The sequence below is a fragment of the Emys orbicularis genome, chromosome 1 (assembly GCF_028017835.1).
Source record: "Emys orbicularis isolate rEmyOrb1 chromosome 1, rEmyOrb1.hap1, whole genome shotgun sequence".
Lineage (NCBI taxonomy): Eukaryota > Metazoa > Chordata > Testudines > Emydidae > Emys > Emys orbicularis.
Window position 1 is genome coordinate 372,548,106 of NC_088683.1, and position 16,861 is coordinate 372,564,966.

Sequence of the window (16,861 nt, forward strand, 5' to 3'; positions counted from 1 at the left end):
CTCTTTTCCAAACTAAACAAACCCAATTCTTTCAGCCTTCCTTCATAGGTCATGTTCTCAAGACCTTTAATCATTCTTGTTGCTCTTCTCTGGACCCTCTCCAATTTCTCCACATCTTTCTTGAAATGCGGTGCCCAGAACTGGACACAATACTCCAGTTGAGGCCTAACCAGAGCAGAGTAGAGCGGAAGAATGACTTCTCGTGTCTTGCTCACAACACACCTGTTAATACATCCCAGAATCATGTTTGCTTTTTTTGCAACAGCATCACACTGTTGACTCATATTTAGCTTGTCGTCCACTATAACACCTAGATCCCTTTCTGCCATACTCCTTCCTAGACAGTCTCTTCCCATTCTGTATGTGTGAAACTGATTTTTCCTTCCTAAGTGGAGCACTTTGCATTTGTCTTTGTTAAACTTCATCCTGTTTACCTCAGACCATTTCTCCAATTTGTCCAGATCATTTTGAATTATGACCCTGTCCTCCAAAGCAGTTGCAATCCCTCCCAGTTTGGTATCATCCGCAAACTTAATAAGTGTACTTTCTATGCCAATATCTAAGTCATTAGTGAAGATATTGAACAGAGCCGGTCCCAAAACAGACCTCTGTGGGACCCCACTTGTTATGCCTTTCCAGCAGGATTGGGAACCATTAATAACAACTCTCTGAGTACGGTTATCCAGCCAGTTATGCACCCACCTTATAGTAGCCCCATCTAAATTGTATTTGCCTAGTTTATCAATAAGAATATCATGCGAGACCGTATCAAATGCCTTACTATCTTTTCTTATGGATTTTTTATTGCCTTATGGTTTTGATTCTTTGTTTTATTATAATAGGTTTATATTAAAGTAGTTTGGCTGTAAGGAAAGGGACCTGCAAGCCACATCCTCTATGTTGAGCTAAGGCAAAGTTAGATAGGTGGTGATGAGCTAAAGCAGAAGGTCAACATATGAGGTGTCAAAGCAGGTTGGCATAGGGGCTTTCCTAAGTTCATTCCCTTTTAAACGTAACAGGTCCACCACAACTTGGAAAAACCCGAAATAACCGGGTAGGACAGAAATAACAAATGTGACAACCACAAAAGGGCCATGATGTATTCGATATATATGATGTATATGATAATAAGTTGAGATAATTGATATACTAACCCTCAGGAAAAGACACTCCAACATTGGTAAAGTGAGGAAATACAAATAAGGAAAAGGGGAAAAATCCCCTACTGAACACGCATCGAACATCATGGTGTCAGCGTAACATATTATAAAAGTGGCATCCCAGCCTCAGGGCAGTATGAGAAGGAGATGTAGTCCTTGGGAGGTGCAGGAATGATGGCCACCGGTGATGATGGGGAAGGTGATGGTGATGAGGAAGATGATGGCTAACACTTCAGGTGGTTCTACAAGGGATTTTGTGAGTCTATGGAAGTGCAGATGTACATTCTTTATCTATCTTGTTAAGTTGGGATGTTTGTAACTGTGAAAAGGTATTAATAAATTATATTAAATATGAAAAAGGTCCTATAGTTTGAGTGTTGTAACTGTGCACATCAGGGTTCCCGAATATAATAATTTAAATAATATTGGGCCTGATTTTGGGACAAGAACCTATCAATCCTGAAAGTGATAACAGGGGATTCTTAAGTAATCAATATAATTAATACACAATCTAAAGATTGGGCAACACAGGGAATCCTGCACCCTAAGCCTGTCAACCCTGGCCCTATTCCAGAGCCTGCATCCCCCTGCACGCTAATCCTTTGCCCCATCCCTGAGCCCCTTTCTGCTCCCTGAACCCCTCATCCCTGGTCCCACCCCAGAGCCAGCACCCCCTGCCAAAGTCCTTGTACCCCCACACCCCAACCCTCTGCCCCAGCCCTGAGCCCCCTCCCACACTCCAAACCACTAGGCCCCACCACTGCCACACATCACTTCCATATTGGTCCACATACCAAAATTAATTCCACACATGGACGTAAACAATTAGAGGGAACACTGGTCACCCAATGAAATTAATAAGCAGCTGATTTAAAACAAACATAAGAAAGTATTTCTTCACACACAAGTTGTGGAACTGTTTGCCAAGGGATGTTGTGAAGGACAAAACTATACCAGGGTATGATAGAGGTCTATAAAATCATAAATGGTGTGGAAAATTGAATAAGAAAATATTATTTACTCATTCACATAACACAAGAACTAGGGGTCACCAAATGAAATAAATAGGCAGCAGGTTTAAAACAAAGAAAAGAAAGTATTACTTCACAGTCAACCTGTGGAACTCTTTGCCAGGGGATGTTGTGAAGGCCAAAGGTGAAACAGGGTTCCAATAAGAACTAGATAAGTTCATGGAGGATAGGTCCATTAATGGCTATTAGCCAGGATGGGCAGGGGTGGTGTCCCTAGCCTCTGTTTGCCAGAAGATGGGAATGGGCAACAGGGGATGGATCACTTGATGATTACCTGTCTGTTCATTCCCTCTGGGGCACCTGGCATTGGCCACTGATGAAGACAGGATACTGGGCTAGATGGACCAATGTCCATTCTTAGGTTCTTATGTTTTTATATAGACTGCAGATGTATCTTCCCCCGGCTGTAACCCACTAGACCCCACTCCTCTCCCAGAGCTGAGATGGAACCCAGCACTGGCTCTCTCTCTCTGCAGAGTTAGTAGCAAAGTAAGAATACACATTTTTTTTAAATATAAGCCTAACCAGTGTCCCTTAAGTGAATTGCGATAAGATGTACGAAAATGTTACTACTAGAGCTGAATGTGTCTAATATTTATTTATTTATTTATTTTTTATATTGGGGAATTAGATATAGTTTTCAAATGTCTAAGTAGCCCCTGGAATCACAGTTATCGTTGCCTCCTCCACACCAAAATCTGAAATTGCACCCCTTCAGCTGGAGAGGAAAGACATGGAGATGATCCAGCGAGTGACAGGGAGATGAGAGGAGAGGAGCAAGTGACAGAAGTGGGGCCTTAGGGGTAAGAGGTGGGGTAAGGGATTTGGTCTCGGGGGTCCAGTTACCAGCAATTAGAAAGGTGGCAACCCAGTGAGTAATACATAGGCAGATTCCCCACTTTGTCATGCTTTCACAGCACAGATAGGTCAGGAAAGGATTTAATGTCCTTAAATGACCCCTGATTCAGAGAAGAGGGCCCAGCACCTGTCAGCAGCCAGCTCTCCACAGAACTCAATCTGAGAGCCAGAACACCAGGAGAAAACTTTAGGTCCCTTTATGAGAAAAGAGCCGGAGCAGCCTGTCCCGGATCCGTTTGGTCCTCACTCCATATATGATGGGGTTTAGCATGGGGGGAACCAGGAGGTACACATTAGCAATGAAAATGTGGAAATGCAGGGGCACACTCTGCCCAAATCGGTATGTGAGAGAGGAGAAGATAGCTGAGATGTAAAAGACTAAGCTGGCACAGATGTGGGAGCCACAGGTCCCAAAAGTCTTGAGCCGGGCGTCCTTTGTGGGGAGGCTGAAGATGATCTTGAGGATCTGGATATAGGACACAGTGATAAAAAACACATCCAGACCGAGCACACAAAATACCACAAAGAGGCCGTAGTAACTGCTCACGCGGATGTCAGCACAGGCCAGCTTCACCACAGCCATGTGCTCACAGTACGTGTGGGGGATGATGTTGGTTCTGCAATATGGCCGCCGCCTCGCCAGGAAGGGATGGGGCATTACGAGCATGCCACTGCGTAGCACCACAGCCAGGCCGATCTTGGCCACCACAGGGTTTCTTAGGGTGGTTGAATGTCTCAGGGGATTGCAGATGGCCACGTAACGATCCAAAGCCATGGCCACAAGAATCCCAGACTCCATCACTGAGAAGCAGTGAATGAAGTACAGCTGGGTTAGGCAAGCACTGAAATCGATCTCCCTGGAATTGAACCAGAAGATGCTCAGCGTTTTGGGCAGGATGGACGTAGACAGGACCAGGTCGGTGATGGCCAGCATGCAGAGGAAATAGTACATGGGCCCATGGAGGCTTGGCTCCCTCTTCACAATGAACAGGATGGTGGAGTTCCCCAAGATGGCTATGGCGTACATTGCACAGAAGGGGATGGAGATCCAGATATGGGCCATCTCCAGGCCAGGAATGCCCAGCAGGATGAAGGTGGAGGGATTTGTGAAGTCGGTTGTGTTGGAATCTGACATGGAGTAGGGGGAAGGTGTCCAACTCTGAGGCTGAACGGTGTCTCCTGCATGTATCGTACTTTCCCCTGATTTCCTGTATGTGCCCAGGATCTAGGGTGATGGTCACAGTACAAAGGCCTGGATGGAGAGACAATGTTAATATGAGACACTGCATACACTACTGGAGGCTGTTCTGATGGGTGAAGCAGATTGGTTGCTCTACACACACTGAAAAATGACATTTGAACAACTGACCCTGCTAATGCCAATTCCATATTTCATGGTGATCTGTGTGTCAATAATTCCTACGCGATAGGCACCAGGAGGAAACATATGTCTCATTGTTCCTGAGGCCTTGTCTACACTGCAAAATGTTTTTGCCGAAAGGCAGCTTTTGGCGAAGAAACAGTGGAGGTATACACACTAGAAAGCCACTTTTGATGATGGAACTCCTCAGTTTCAGTGATGTAATAAAACCACCTTGACTAGAGTTGTAAGGGTTTTTACACAAAAGTTTTGACACCAAAGTGCCTAGATTGACACTTGCACAGTTTAAACTCAGCTGTAGTGCATCCAGATAAATACCTTATGTCCCTGCACCTTTAATGCCCAGTAATTTTGAAATTCCCCTTCCTGTTTGCTCAGTGTGGGGTGTTCATACCACATCTTCCTGGTGGTCACGGTGGCTCTACACAGCCAATGCTCTCCCGCTAAGACCACAGCAGAACTGCTCAGTATATGGGGAGAGGAGGCTATGAAGTCCCAACTGTGCTCGAGCCATAGGAATTTCAATACCAAGGGCGGTTTCCACAGAGCTTGTGGGAAAAGAGCTGTGATCGGGACATGCTGCAGTGCAGAGCAAAGGTGAAGGAGACAAGCGCCCCACAACTGCCATTTTTATAAGGAGTTGGACGTTATCTTTGGCAGCAACTCCACATCCATGTCCAAGAGTCCTGTGGGTACTTCGGCTGGGCTGCAGCTGGCGGAAGCTGGACCTAACCCAAAGGAGGGAAAGGTGGAGGCAGAAGAAGATGTGGTTCCCAGGTCAGGGGCACCCAGGAGGTGTCCAGCCAGTCTCGGCAGTCACAATCAGGCGAGTCAGAAACAGGAGAGGGGACCCCTGGTAAGTGGTTTTGCTTTATGAAGTGTGAAGGTTGGTGGGGAGCAGAGAAATGTACATGGCTGGCTGTGTTTCTGTGTACTGGGCATTTCCCCTTGCAGCTAGGCAGCACGGTGGAGCAGGTTGTTGATGCACACCGAGATTTCACAGGCTTCCTCTATAGAGATCTTCAGGAAATTTTCCTGCAGGTACTCAGCAATCCTCTCCCAGAGGTTCCTTGGCATAGCTGCTTTGTTCCTTCCCCCATTGAAGGACACTTTTCCATGCCATTCTGTAATTACTTGAGCAAGGACCAAAGCAGCACACAGGCGAGCAACATAGGGACCTGGGCAGAAGCTACAAGCATGTAGTAGATACACCCTTGCTTCCTTGCTTACCTTCAGAAGTGAGATACCTGCCACAATGATCCCTGCCTGTGGAAAAGGGTGGGAAACTATAGAGAATTGCCCCCTGAGAAATGCCCTGCAACCCCTCTCACATTGCTTTTATCCCAGGCACAATGTCCTCTGTCCCTGGGTACACTCACCATGCTTGTGGTGTTTGCTGGCATGTGTGCTTTTCAAAGGTCAGCAGGAAAATGATGGTGTATTACCAAGGGTGTATTTTAATGTAGCGTTTCAATGCTGTATGTGTACTTAACAATAATGCTTCTGTTTATTGTTACTTGTGCTTCACCAGATAAGTCTTTGAAAGGAGGCACCCCCTCCACTCCAGCCGAGCATCTCCGCTGGATAAGAAAGTGCCCAAGATGGAGCAAGGAAGATATGTTCCGGGAGGTGCTGCAGTACTCTGATGCAGAGAAGATGAACCACAGGTCGTGGAGGGAAAGAGACAAGCAGGAAAGAAGAGAAAATGAGGCATACACTAGGGATGCAACACAGAGACTCATAAAAGTTTTGGAGCAGCAAACCAACATACTGCAGTCCCTCATAACCCTCCAGACTGAGCAGTAGGTGCTGCAGTATTCTGATACATACAAGACAGAAGGCAGGCAATGGAGGGAAAGTGACAAGCAGGAAAGAAGAAAATGAGGCATACACGCAATGGAGAGGCTTATAAAAGTTTTAGAGTGGCAAACCGTCACGCTGAAGTCCGTCCTGACACTCCAGACTTAGCAGATGCATACCCACCCTCCCCTTCGGCACATTCAGAACTCTTTCCCACGATCTCCCAAAATGCCACGCATACATTCCTTTCCAATACCTGGGACTTTGCGTCAGTCCTCCCCTGGTATCACCCCCACCAAGAATGTGCATGTGTCTGTGTGTGTGTGTGCATGGTGTTGTGGGGTTTTTGGCTATAAAAGCAAAGTTGGAATATCCATGCCATCTATTGCCACTCTGCAGTATGGAAAACCCATTTCTGCAAAGCCATTCACAATTTCACACATTTTGTCTGGAGTCACTGTCTTCCGCAGCAGTATGTGCTTAATGGCTCTGCACACTTGCATTAATACAGCCCCAATGGTTGACTTCCCAAATCCAAACTGGTTTGCGTTCGACTAGTATCTGCCTGGAGTTGTCAGCTTCCACACTGCGATCGCTATGTGCTTCTCCACCAAGAAAGCAGCTCTCATTTGAACGTCCTTGCGCTGCAGGGATGGGGCAAGCTCCAGGAAGGTGGCTTTCCTCATCAGAAAGTTCTACAGCCACTGCTTGTCATCCCAGACATACATAACGATGCGATCCCACCACTCAGTGCTAGTTTCCCTACCCCAAAAGTGACTTTCCACCATATTCAGCTGTTTTGTGACTGCCAAAAGCAATCTAATGCTGCTGCTATCCATGTCGGACAGCCTGTCAGGCAACTGTGACTCCCATTCCCTTCACAACTTCAAGATTGATTCCACTGCCATTAGCGATGTGCTCCTGACAGCTGGCAGAGCAGTGGAAAGCAGTGCAGGCTCCGTGCCTGCAGATAGAGATGGCAGGCTGAGCAGAAAACAGGGGACATTAAGTGCTGCAAACTGGAGATGGAAAAACATGCAGTGGTGGGATGGAAAGCAGTGAATCATGGGAACTTGATCCCGGAGCCATGATGCTCTGCGATCTGCTCCACCTTCCCACAACACCTATCAGCATAAGATGGAGAGCTGAATTGTGGGATAGCTACCCACAGTGCATTGCTCTCAATATCACGGCGACCACCGCAGAAGTGGATGTGCTATGCTGAAAGAGAAAGACAGTGTGAACTTGCAACAACAATTTTCTTTAAAGGCTTTTCGGTCACCAACCAAACTTTTGGCAAAAAGAATCTACCAATGTAAACATAGCCTTAATGCAATGAAACCCAGGCTACAGAGTCCATGTTGTAGGGAGGTCTGCATTCACATGATTGCTCAAAACCTGAGAGTGGAAAAAAACCAAAGCTTTTCCAAGACATGTCGAGGGGGAAATATCCCAGCTAGAACATAGCTCAGGGAAAAGACCCAGGCGTCATTGATAGCAGCTCTATGGAAACACCTGTTCATTCACAGGAGTGACCAAAACAAAGACAATGTTTGGATGCCTAAGGAATGGGATGGAGAATAACCTGCTCTGGACATGTGCTCAGTTTTTGTCACCCAGAGTTTATAAAGGATAGTGCAGATAGAAAGGGGATTTCCAAGACAGGCTCTGAGAACGGGGGAGGCTACCATATGCAGACAGACTGAAAAGTCTGGGACTGTTTAGTTTAGAGAAGAGATAAATAAGGGGGCATATGATAGAGGAGAACAAAATAAAATAATGGAACTGAGTATATTCAAATGGACAAACAGAGAACAGTTCTCAACCAGTAATGTCTATCTACAGACACCCTTCAAAAGGGCTAATTCCCCAAAGCTGAGGCAAATTATCAGCAAAACTGTTTGGGAGGAAAAATTTAGATAGAAAAATGGGAATTAAAAGTGGGAGTTCTTCAAGAAGAGTACATTAGATAGATAAAAAGTCATGAATCCACAATTAAAAATGTGGACAACTCCAGCTAAAAACCCAGTTCAGTAGCAAAGTGAAGGCAGCAAGCAATATAAATTGGAAGTTATGAAAATTGATATGGGATGTTAAATACATCTTAAGAACTTAAGAACATAAGAATGGCCATACTGGGTGAGTCCATCTAGCCCAGTATCCCCTCTTCAGACAGTGGTCAATTCCAGGTGCCCCAGAGGGAATGAATAGAACAGGTAATCATCAAGTGATCCACACCCTGTCGCCCATTCCCAGCTTTGGGGGGAAATCCATGCTTGGCCTGCCTATGGATAACAAAAAGGAGGTTATTAAGTATATTAAGAAGAAAAGAAATCCTAGAAAAAGGTTTCAGTCAACTCGTAGAGGGGGAAAGGAAACTTGTTAATGTTGCAGAAAAAGCAGATGTGTTCAAGAAATATTTTTTGGTCTGCATTTGGAAAGAAGCAGTATGATGTATTGATATCACATGTGGTGATGAAACACTTTGCAGTCCATTAGCAGTCAAGGACGGTGTTAAATAGCATATATGGTAAAAATTAGAGTTCTGAACTAACGGATCAAGTACACATCTAATTCAGAACCAAAAGTACATAATCAGGCATTAGCAGAGCCAAAAAAAGAAAAGAAAGGCAAATACAGGTCAGTGCTGTGTTAAAAGTAAAGTATTTAAAAAATGAAAGGAATATTTTAAAAAAATATTTGACAAGGTTAGGAAATAATGGAAAAGCTGGAATGGGATTAGTTTAAAAAATAGTCTAGGAATATAATTAATGCCAGTCAACAACATGGTTTATGGAAAACAGGCCCTGTCAAATAATGGGAGTGCATGTCTGGTTGATCAAGGGAACTGTGGAGATGCAATAGACTTCAGTTTCTCTGAGGCATTTCATTTATTAGAGGAAAACATTGAGATAAACAAAATGAACACTGCAATATCAGTGGAGCACACGTAAAATGGACTAAAAACTGGCTAACTGACAGATCTCAGAAAGCCGTTGTCAGTGAATGGGACTGTTTCTAGTTAAGTATCAGGGTGTAGCCGTGTTAGTCTGTATCTACAAAAACAACAAGGAGTCTGGTGGCACCTTAAAGACTAACAGCTTTATCTGGGCATAAGCTTTCGTGGGTAAAAACCTCACTGCATCTGAAGAAGTGGGTTCTTACCCACGAAAGCTTATGCCCAAATCAATCTGTTAGTCTTTAAGGTGCCACCAGACTCCTTGTTGTTTCTAGTTAGGTTCTGCAGAGATCAGTTCTAGGCTGGATGCTATTCGATATTTTCATCAATGATCTGGGAGCAAATAGAAAATCACTGCAGATAAAATTTGTGATGACCCAAAGATTGGCAGAGTGGTTACAAAGAGGAATCCAGGGCAGCACACCGATTGATCTGGAGCATTTGGAGAGCTGGGCCCATGCAAACAAAATGTTTTAATACAGAGAAATGCAAAGTGATCCTCTTGGAACTGGGAATGGAGGCTCAACCCACAACTAGGGCACTATTTTGTGGAATGCAGGGACTCGGGAAAGGATTTAGGGGTCATTGTGGGCAACCAACTCAATGTGAGCTCCCAGTGCGATGCTGTGGCCAAAAGAGCCAATGCAATCCTTGGATGCATAAACAGAGGAGTGATGAGTTGGAGCAGGGGAAGGATGTTGCCTCTGCACATGGCACTGGTGAAATCAACTGCCTCCAGTTATGAGGTCCACATTTCAAAAACAATCTTGAGAAATTGGGAAGGGTGCAAAAAAGAGCCACAAAATGATTGGAAGCTGGAGAAAATGCCTGACAGAGAGACACTTAAAGAGCTTCATCTCTTTATCTCATCAAAAAGATGATCAAGCAGAGACTTTCCTGGGGAGAAAACCTTGGATAATAATGGACTCTGTTATGTGGCGAAGAAAGGCAGAGTTAGGCCCAATGGCTGGAAGCTGAAGCCAGACAAATTCCAAGTGGAAATAAGGGCCAAATGTTTACCTCTGATGGCGATTAACCATTGGAACAAACTATGAAGGGAAGTGGTGGATTCTCCAACTCCCCTTGTCTGCAGACCCAGACAGGATGTATTTCTGGAAGATTTGCTTGAGGGCTTGTCTACACTGAGAATTCTACAGCAGCGATGCCTTAGTGCTTCAGTGTAGACACTGCTTTCAACGGCAGGGGTTCTCCCGGCAGTGTAGGTAATCCACCTGCCCGAGATGTGGCAGCTAGGTCGATGAAAGAATTTTTCCATTGACCCCATGCTGTCTACACTGGGGTTAGATTGATATAGCTACATCTCTCAGGGGTGTGGATTTTTAGCTGTTGCAAAAAGAGAATATGCAGCTAGTCATGGGCACCTCAGCTGGAGACATAGCATGCAAGTCATTGTAGGTGATACTACCACTCCACTCTGTGCTGGTTAGGCCTCAGTTGAAGTACTGTGTCCAGTTTGGGTCACCAATGTATAGGAAGGATGTAGAGAAACTGGAAAGGATCCAGAGTTGAGAGACAAAGATGATCCAAGAGATGGAAAACAAGCCATACGAGCAAAGGCTGAAGGAACTAGGAATGTTAATTTGGAAAATAAGAGATTGGATATTGGGTGGGGGACATTACAGCACTTTTCAAATACTTGAAAGGCTGCCATAAAAAAGATGGAGAAAAGTTGTTCTCTCTTGACACTGAGGGCGGGACAAGGGGCAAAGCAGATTTAGATGAAATCTCAGGAAAAACTTCCTAACTGTAAGACCAGGAGGACAATGGAACAGGTGCCTTGGGTGGTCATGGAAGCTCCTTCGATGGGGGTTTTCCAAAGGAGGCTGGGTAGCCATCTATCTTGGATGTTTTACACAGATCAAATCGCGCATCTCGGCAGGGAGTTAGATTAGATGACCTTTGCTGTCCCTTCTCACTCCTTGGCTCTATGATTCTATGATGAAAAATCCCAGTGGAGACCGAGTCTTAGTCAAATAGTAGTTATAAAGTCAATAGAGAAGTAACTGGGTGAAATGTAATTACCTTTGTTATACAGGAGATCATACTGGATGATCTAATGGTCTCTTGTGACTTTAAACCCTAAGAATCTATCAATAAAGAAAGTATAATATGGAGATATACCTACCTCATAGAACTGGAAGGGACCCTGAAGGGTCATCAAGTCCAGCCCCCTGCCTTCACTAGCAGAACCAAGTACTGATTTTGCCCCAGATCCCTAAGTGGCCCCCTCGAGGACTGAGCTCACAACCCTGGGTTTAGCAGGCCAATGATCCGGCATTTATATTTACTCTGTATCATAAACCATGAACAAGAGAACATTCAATTACATTGAAAGTCTGAACATACAATATTCAGAAAAGAAAATTGTTTATGTAATCCATATTTGGCTTATGGAACTCCATGACACTGACATTATTGGAGCAAAGAGTTTAGCTGAATGGGATTCACAAATGGATTGGCCATTGTAGGTGGCGCTGGTGGCACCAACTTTAGTTAAGGCTGTCTGACACCTTCAATTAGGAGACATCATTTTCAGTTGCTTATAAGTTTGCCAAACTTTAACCCTTTGGACTGAAATTTCCCACGCTGGGTGTCTGCTTCCTGCTGAATTGTTTTTTTTTGAAAGTTTCAGGCATAACACTTCAGCCGACTTCTCGAGTGAAGCCAGGAGAGATGATGTCTTGCCCATGTTTAAAAATTCTTCGAATTGTTCCAGTGAGGAGCCCTAGCTCCTCCATGCCTTACAGCAGATAGAAGCCAGATAACAGTCCCTGAAATGCAAGAGCAGGAGGTGACAGCTGGCTCCAGAGTTCTTACTCCAAGGGCAGTTTTCCCTCAGTGGGGCCTGAGGAAAGTACGAGCCACTGAATTTAGCCCCGTATTGTTCATCTACTAACACCTTTCATCCTGAACAATCCCCTGTGCCACTGAAATGCAGCCACCTTAGGGCTGGAGGGCATCAGCTGGGGAAGCACAGCAAAGAGGGACATTTTGGACAGAGATACTGGAGCAAACTCATCCCCTTTGGCAAGGGCCCTGGGATATTTAATGGCTGTGCAGGGCAGAAAGGACCCCAGACTTACTCTCTATCCCAGCATGCCCACGTTGCACTGGGTTTGTCGAGCAGGTGAGCACCTCAGGAAGAGATGGGTACCTGTGAATCCTGAGAAGGAAGTGTCCTCCCTGGGAATCCCCGTCAGGTAGCCGTGTCCCACACCTCTCTCACCCCAGCATCTGCAGCAGCATCCCACGCCGAGAGGCAACACAGGGGTGTGCACTGTTTATAATATAGCTCTGAGCAATCCCAGTGGGGTTTGCTCAGCCTCTACGGGAGAAGCGGCATCTGAATGTAAACAGGCTGGAGACCAGAGACACTCTAGCCAATGTCTCTCTTTCCATGTCTGCACTTTTGTGCTATTTATTCAGCTTTATGAGTAAATTAATTAAAGTAATTAAGGAACCTTCCCAAAGGGAGATGAGAACTCTTGGGCTCTGTGCTGAGTCAGAGAGGAATTGGCTGCTCTGGGCATTTGTGTATATTTAAAAATTATATTTGATTAGGAAGAAAACTAGGGATAAGACCTGGGTCTCCACAGGGTCTGATACCCTGTAAATGCCCAAGATGGGTGGGTAGATAGTAGACAGACAGATATGGAGACAGATGACTATGGGGAGACACAAGAACTTTCTGCAGGCACACAAGGCTGTCACAAAGGGATCAGAGATCAGTAATTCTAATCGGTAACTGTTATCATACTGGGCAGCACCTTTCACCGAAGGATCTTCAACACACCTAGCAAAGGAAAGTCACTATGAACATATTATAGAATCATAGAATCATAGACTATCAGGGTTGGAAGGGACCTCAGGAGGTATCTAGTCCAACCCCCTGCTCAAAGCAGGACCAATCCCCAATTAAATCATCCCAGCCAGGGCTTTGTCAAGCCTGACCTTAAAAACCTCTAAGGAAGGAGATTCCACCACCTCCCTAGGTAACCCATTCAAGTGCTTCACCACCCTCCTATACAGATAGATAAACTATCCTTATTATACAGATAGGTAAATTGAGGCACGGGGAGCGGTGACTTGGCCAAGGGCTCACAGATATTGAGTGGCAGGATGACAGACAGAACCCAGGAGTCCTGACTTCCTTGCTGTAATCACGGTCTCTCCGTCACACCAACAGGGAAATGCACTCCAGCTCTGACAGGGGCTGTTCATTGGGTAGAATGCAGAGGAAAGGCTGGAAGAGGGAGCCTGAGCCTTCGCCATCCTCTCAAGGTGAATCTGAGGTTTTCAGAACTAGCTGGAGTTTGTGAGCTCCCCGCTCCTGTGAGGTGTGAACTCCAGGACTCCACTTCCGCTCCCACTCAGAAACCTGCCAACGCATCTGTCATAACTATAAAGGGAAGGGTAACAGCTCTCCTGTGTACAGTACTAAAATCCCTCCTGGCCAGAGACTCCAAAATCCTTTTATCTGTAAAGAGTTAAGAAGCTCGGGTAACCTGGCTGACACCTGACCCAAAGGGCCAATAAGGGGACAAGATACTTTCAAATCTTGGGGGTGGGGGGGAAAGGCTTTTGTGTGTGCTCTTTGTTTGAAGGGGTGGTTCCCTCTTGGGACTGAGAGGGACCAGACATCAATCCAGGTTCTCCCCATCTTTCTAAACAAGTCTCTCTTATTTCAAAATTGTAAGTAAAAGCCAGGCAAGGCGTCTTAGATTTACTTTGTTTTCTCAACTTGTAAATGTACCTTTTACTAGAGTGTTTATCTTTGTTTGCTATACTTTGAACCTAAGACAGAGGGGGGTCCTTTGAGCTCTTTAAGTTTAATTACCCTGTAAAGTTATTTTCCATACTGATTTTACAGAGATGATTTTTACCTTTTTCTTTAATTAAAAGCCTTCTTTTTAAGAACCTGATTGATTTCTCCTTGTCTTAAGATCCAAAGGGGGTTTGGATCTGTATTCACCAGGAGTTGGTGAAAGGAAGGAGGGGGGAAGGGTCAATTTCTCCTTGTCTTAAGATCCAAGGGGGTTTGGATCTGTATTCACCAGGAGTTGGTGAAAGGAAGGAGGGGGGAAGGGTCAATTTCTCCTTGTTTTAAGATCCAAGGGGGTTTGGATCTGTATTCACCAGGAGTTGGTGAAAGGAAGGAGGGGGGAAGGGTCAATTTCTCCTTGTTTAAGATCCAAGGAATTTGGATCTGTATGCACCAGGGAATTGGTGAGAGGTTTTCTAAAAGCTTCCCAGGGTAGGGAATGGTGGCAGCGGACCAGAACTAAGCTGGTAGTTAAGCTTAGAAGTCCTCATGCAGGCCCCTACATTTGTACCCTAAAGTTCAAAGTGGGGATACAGCCTTGACAGCATCACAGTCACTGGGGTCACTTCGGGGGAACAGACTCAGTAAAACCAGCACCAACAGAATGTTTGTGTGGATAGAGGGCAGCTGTTGCAGCTGAGAGCCTAGTATCTGGCAACCCTAAATGGCACCCCAACACAGAAACTAAAAAAATGGAGGGCACTTGGATTCCCACAGCTGAACTCTCTGCCTGCTCATCTGGCTCATTGGGGGTATTTTTTCTGATGCAGAGCACCTGGGGTTTTAAGCACTGGAATGAGACTGAATGAATTCTCCTGTCCAAGCCCAACAGGGGCACCGTGTCCACCTGATCTTTCAATCTGGCTGCAGACAAAGGCCGTAGGCTTTTAGGCCTTACAATATGGCTACAGGAAAAGGGCCTGATCCTTACAGTACGACCAGGCCCCGAAGGTCTGGTCCTATCCACGTCCACCCTCCCCAAAATTCTGAGCATCTTCTGGTTCAATTCCAGGGAGATATATTTCAGTGCCTGCCTCACCCAGATGTACTTCATTCACTCCTTTTTAGTGATGGAGTCTGGGATCTTCGTGGCCATGGCTTTGGATCGCTACGTGGCCATCTGTGATCCCCTGAGACATTCCACCATCCTGACAAACTCCATGGTTGCCAAGATCAGCCTGGCCGTGGGGCTGCATGGCTTCATGCTCATACTGCCCTATCCCTTCCTAGTGAGGCAATGGCCATATTGCAGAACCAACATCATCCCCCACACGTACTGCGAGCACATAGCTGTGGTGAAGCTGGCCTGCACCGACACCCGCGTCAGTAGTTACTATGGCCTCTTTGTATGAAAATTGGGAGTTCTTTAAGAAAAGCTTATTACATAGCTAACAAGCCACAATTCTACAGTAAAGAAAGTAAAGAAGTCATATCAGATGAAGTGATGTAGAACCTGAGAGTTACAAACAGCAGAAACATAAACGTTTAAAAATTAAAGGGAAAGTTTTTAAAAAAAAGATTTGACAAGATTAGGAAAAAATGGAAAATCTGGCATGGGATTAGTTAACAAAAACTCAAGGAATATAATTAATGTGAGTCACCAACAGGGTTTATGGAAACAGGTCTTGCCAAGTAAGTTTTCATCCTTTAATGGCTGTACATGTTTGGTTGACCAAGGGAACTGTCTCTGAGGCATTTGATGTAGTCGGGGAAATCATTCAGATAATAACACTATTCAATATCAGTAGACCACGTGTAAAATAGACTAAAAACTGGCTAGTTGACCAATCTCAGGAAGTAGTTGTCAATGGGGCATTGCAGGGAATGGGGGTGTTTCTAGTGCCGTTCTGCAGGGATCAGTTCTAGGCCCAATGCTAAAAAATATTTTCATCAGTGATCTGGAAACAAATAGAAAATCACTGCAGATAAAATAGCAGGGGACCCAAACTTGGCAGAGTGGTTACAATGAGGCAGCCAGGGCAGACACAAATGTTTTAATACACTCAAATGCTAAGTTATCATCTCGGATCAGGGAACGCAGGAACGACCCACAGACTCAATCACTGTATTATGGAATTGAGGGACCCTGAAAAGGATTTAGGGGTCACTGTGGATAACCAACTCATCGTAGTGGTGAGTTGGAGCAGGGGAAGGATTTTACATCTGCATATGGCATTGGTGAAACGAAATTTGGAGAATGTGCAGAAGAGTCACAAAAAGGATTGGAGGCTGCAGAAAATGCCAGCCAGTGAGAGACTTAAAGAGCTTCATCTATTTATCGTATCAAAAGGATGATCAAATGGAGAATTTCATGGGGAGAAAACCATGGGTAATAACGGACTCTGTAATATAGCAGAGAAAAGCAGAGCTAAGCCCAAGCCAGATAAATTTCAGTTGGAAATAAGGGCCAAGTGTTTAGCACTGAGGGTGATTAACCATTGGGACAAACTGCAAAGGGAAGTGGTGGATTCTCCAAGTCCCCATGTCTGCAGATCCAGACTGGATGCTTTACTGGAAGATCTGCTTGAGGGCTTGTCTACATTTCAAATGCTGCAGCAGTGCTGCCATACCATCAGTGTAGGTAATCCACCTCTCTGAGAGGCGGTAACTAGGTTAACCTCATGATGGGGTCTACACTGGGGTTAGGCTGATATATATACATGTCTCAGGGGAGCGGATTTATTTGCTATTGCAAAAAAAGACAATACAGTTTTAGGTTGTATTAGCAGCATGCAAGTCACGGGAAGTGATAGTATTCCTCTACTGGGCACTGGTTAGGCTTCAGCTGGAATATTGTGTCCAGTTTGGGTCACCGATGTATAGGAAGGA

General features: G+C 45.2%; 1 protein-coding gene across 1 annotated transcript; it reads right to left on the minus strand.

Moving 5' to 3' along the window:
* Positions 1–3,236: 3,236 nt before the first annotated feature.
* Positions 3,237–4,184, minus strand: LOC135884095 (olfactory receptor 52E4-like). The gene has a single exon (XM_065411393.1). It carries the CDS (start codon positions 4,182–4,184, stop codon positions 3,237–3,239), a length of 948 nt encoding a protein of 315 aa, XP_065267465.1.
* Between the last annotated feature and the right edge of the window lie 12,677 nt (positions 4,185–16,861).

Coding starts and splice junctions, on each gene's coding strand:
- LOC135884095 (XM_065411393.1), bottom strand. CDS start 4,184: ATGTCAGATTCCAACACAACCGACTTCACAAATCCCTCCACCTTCATC.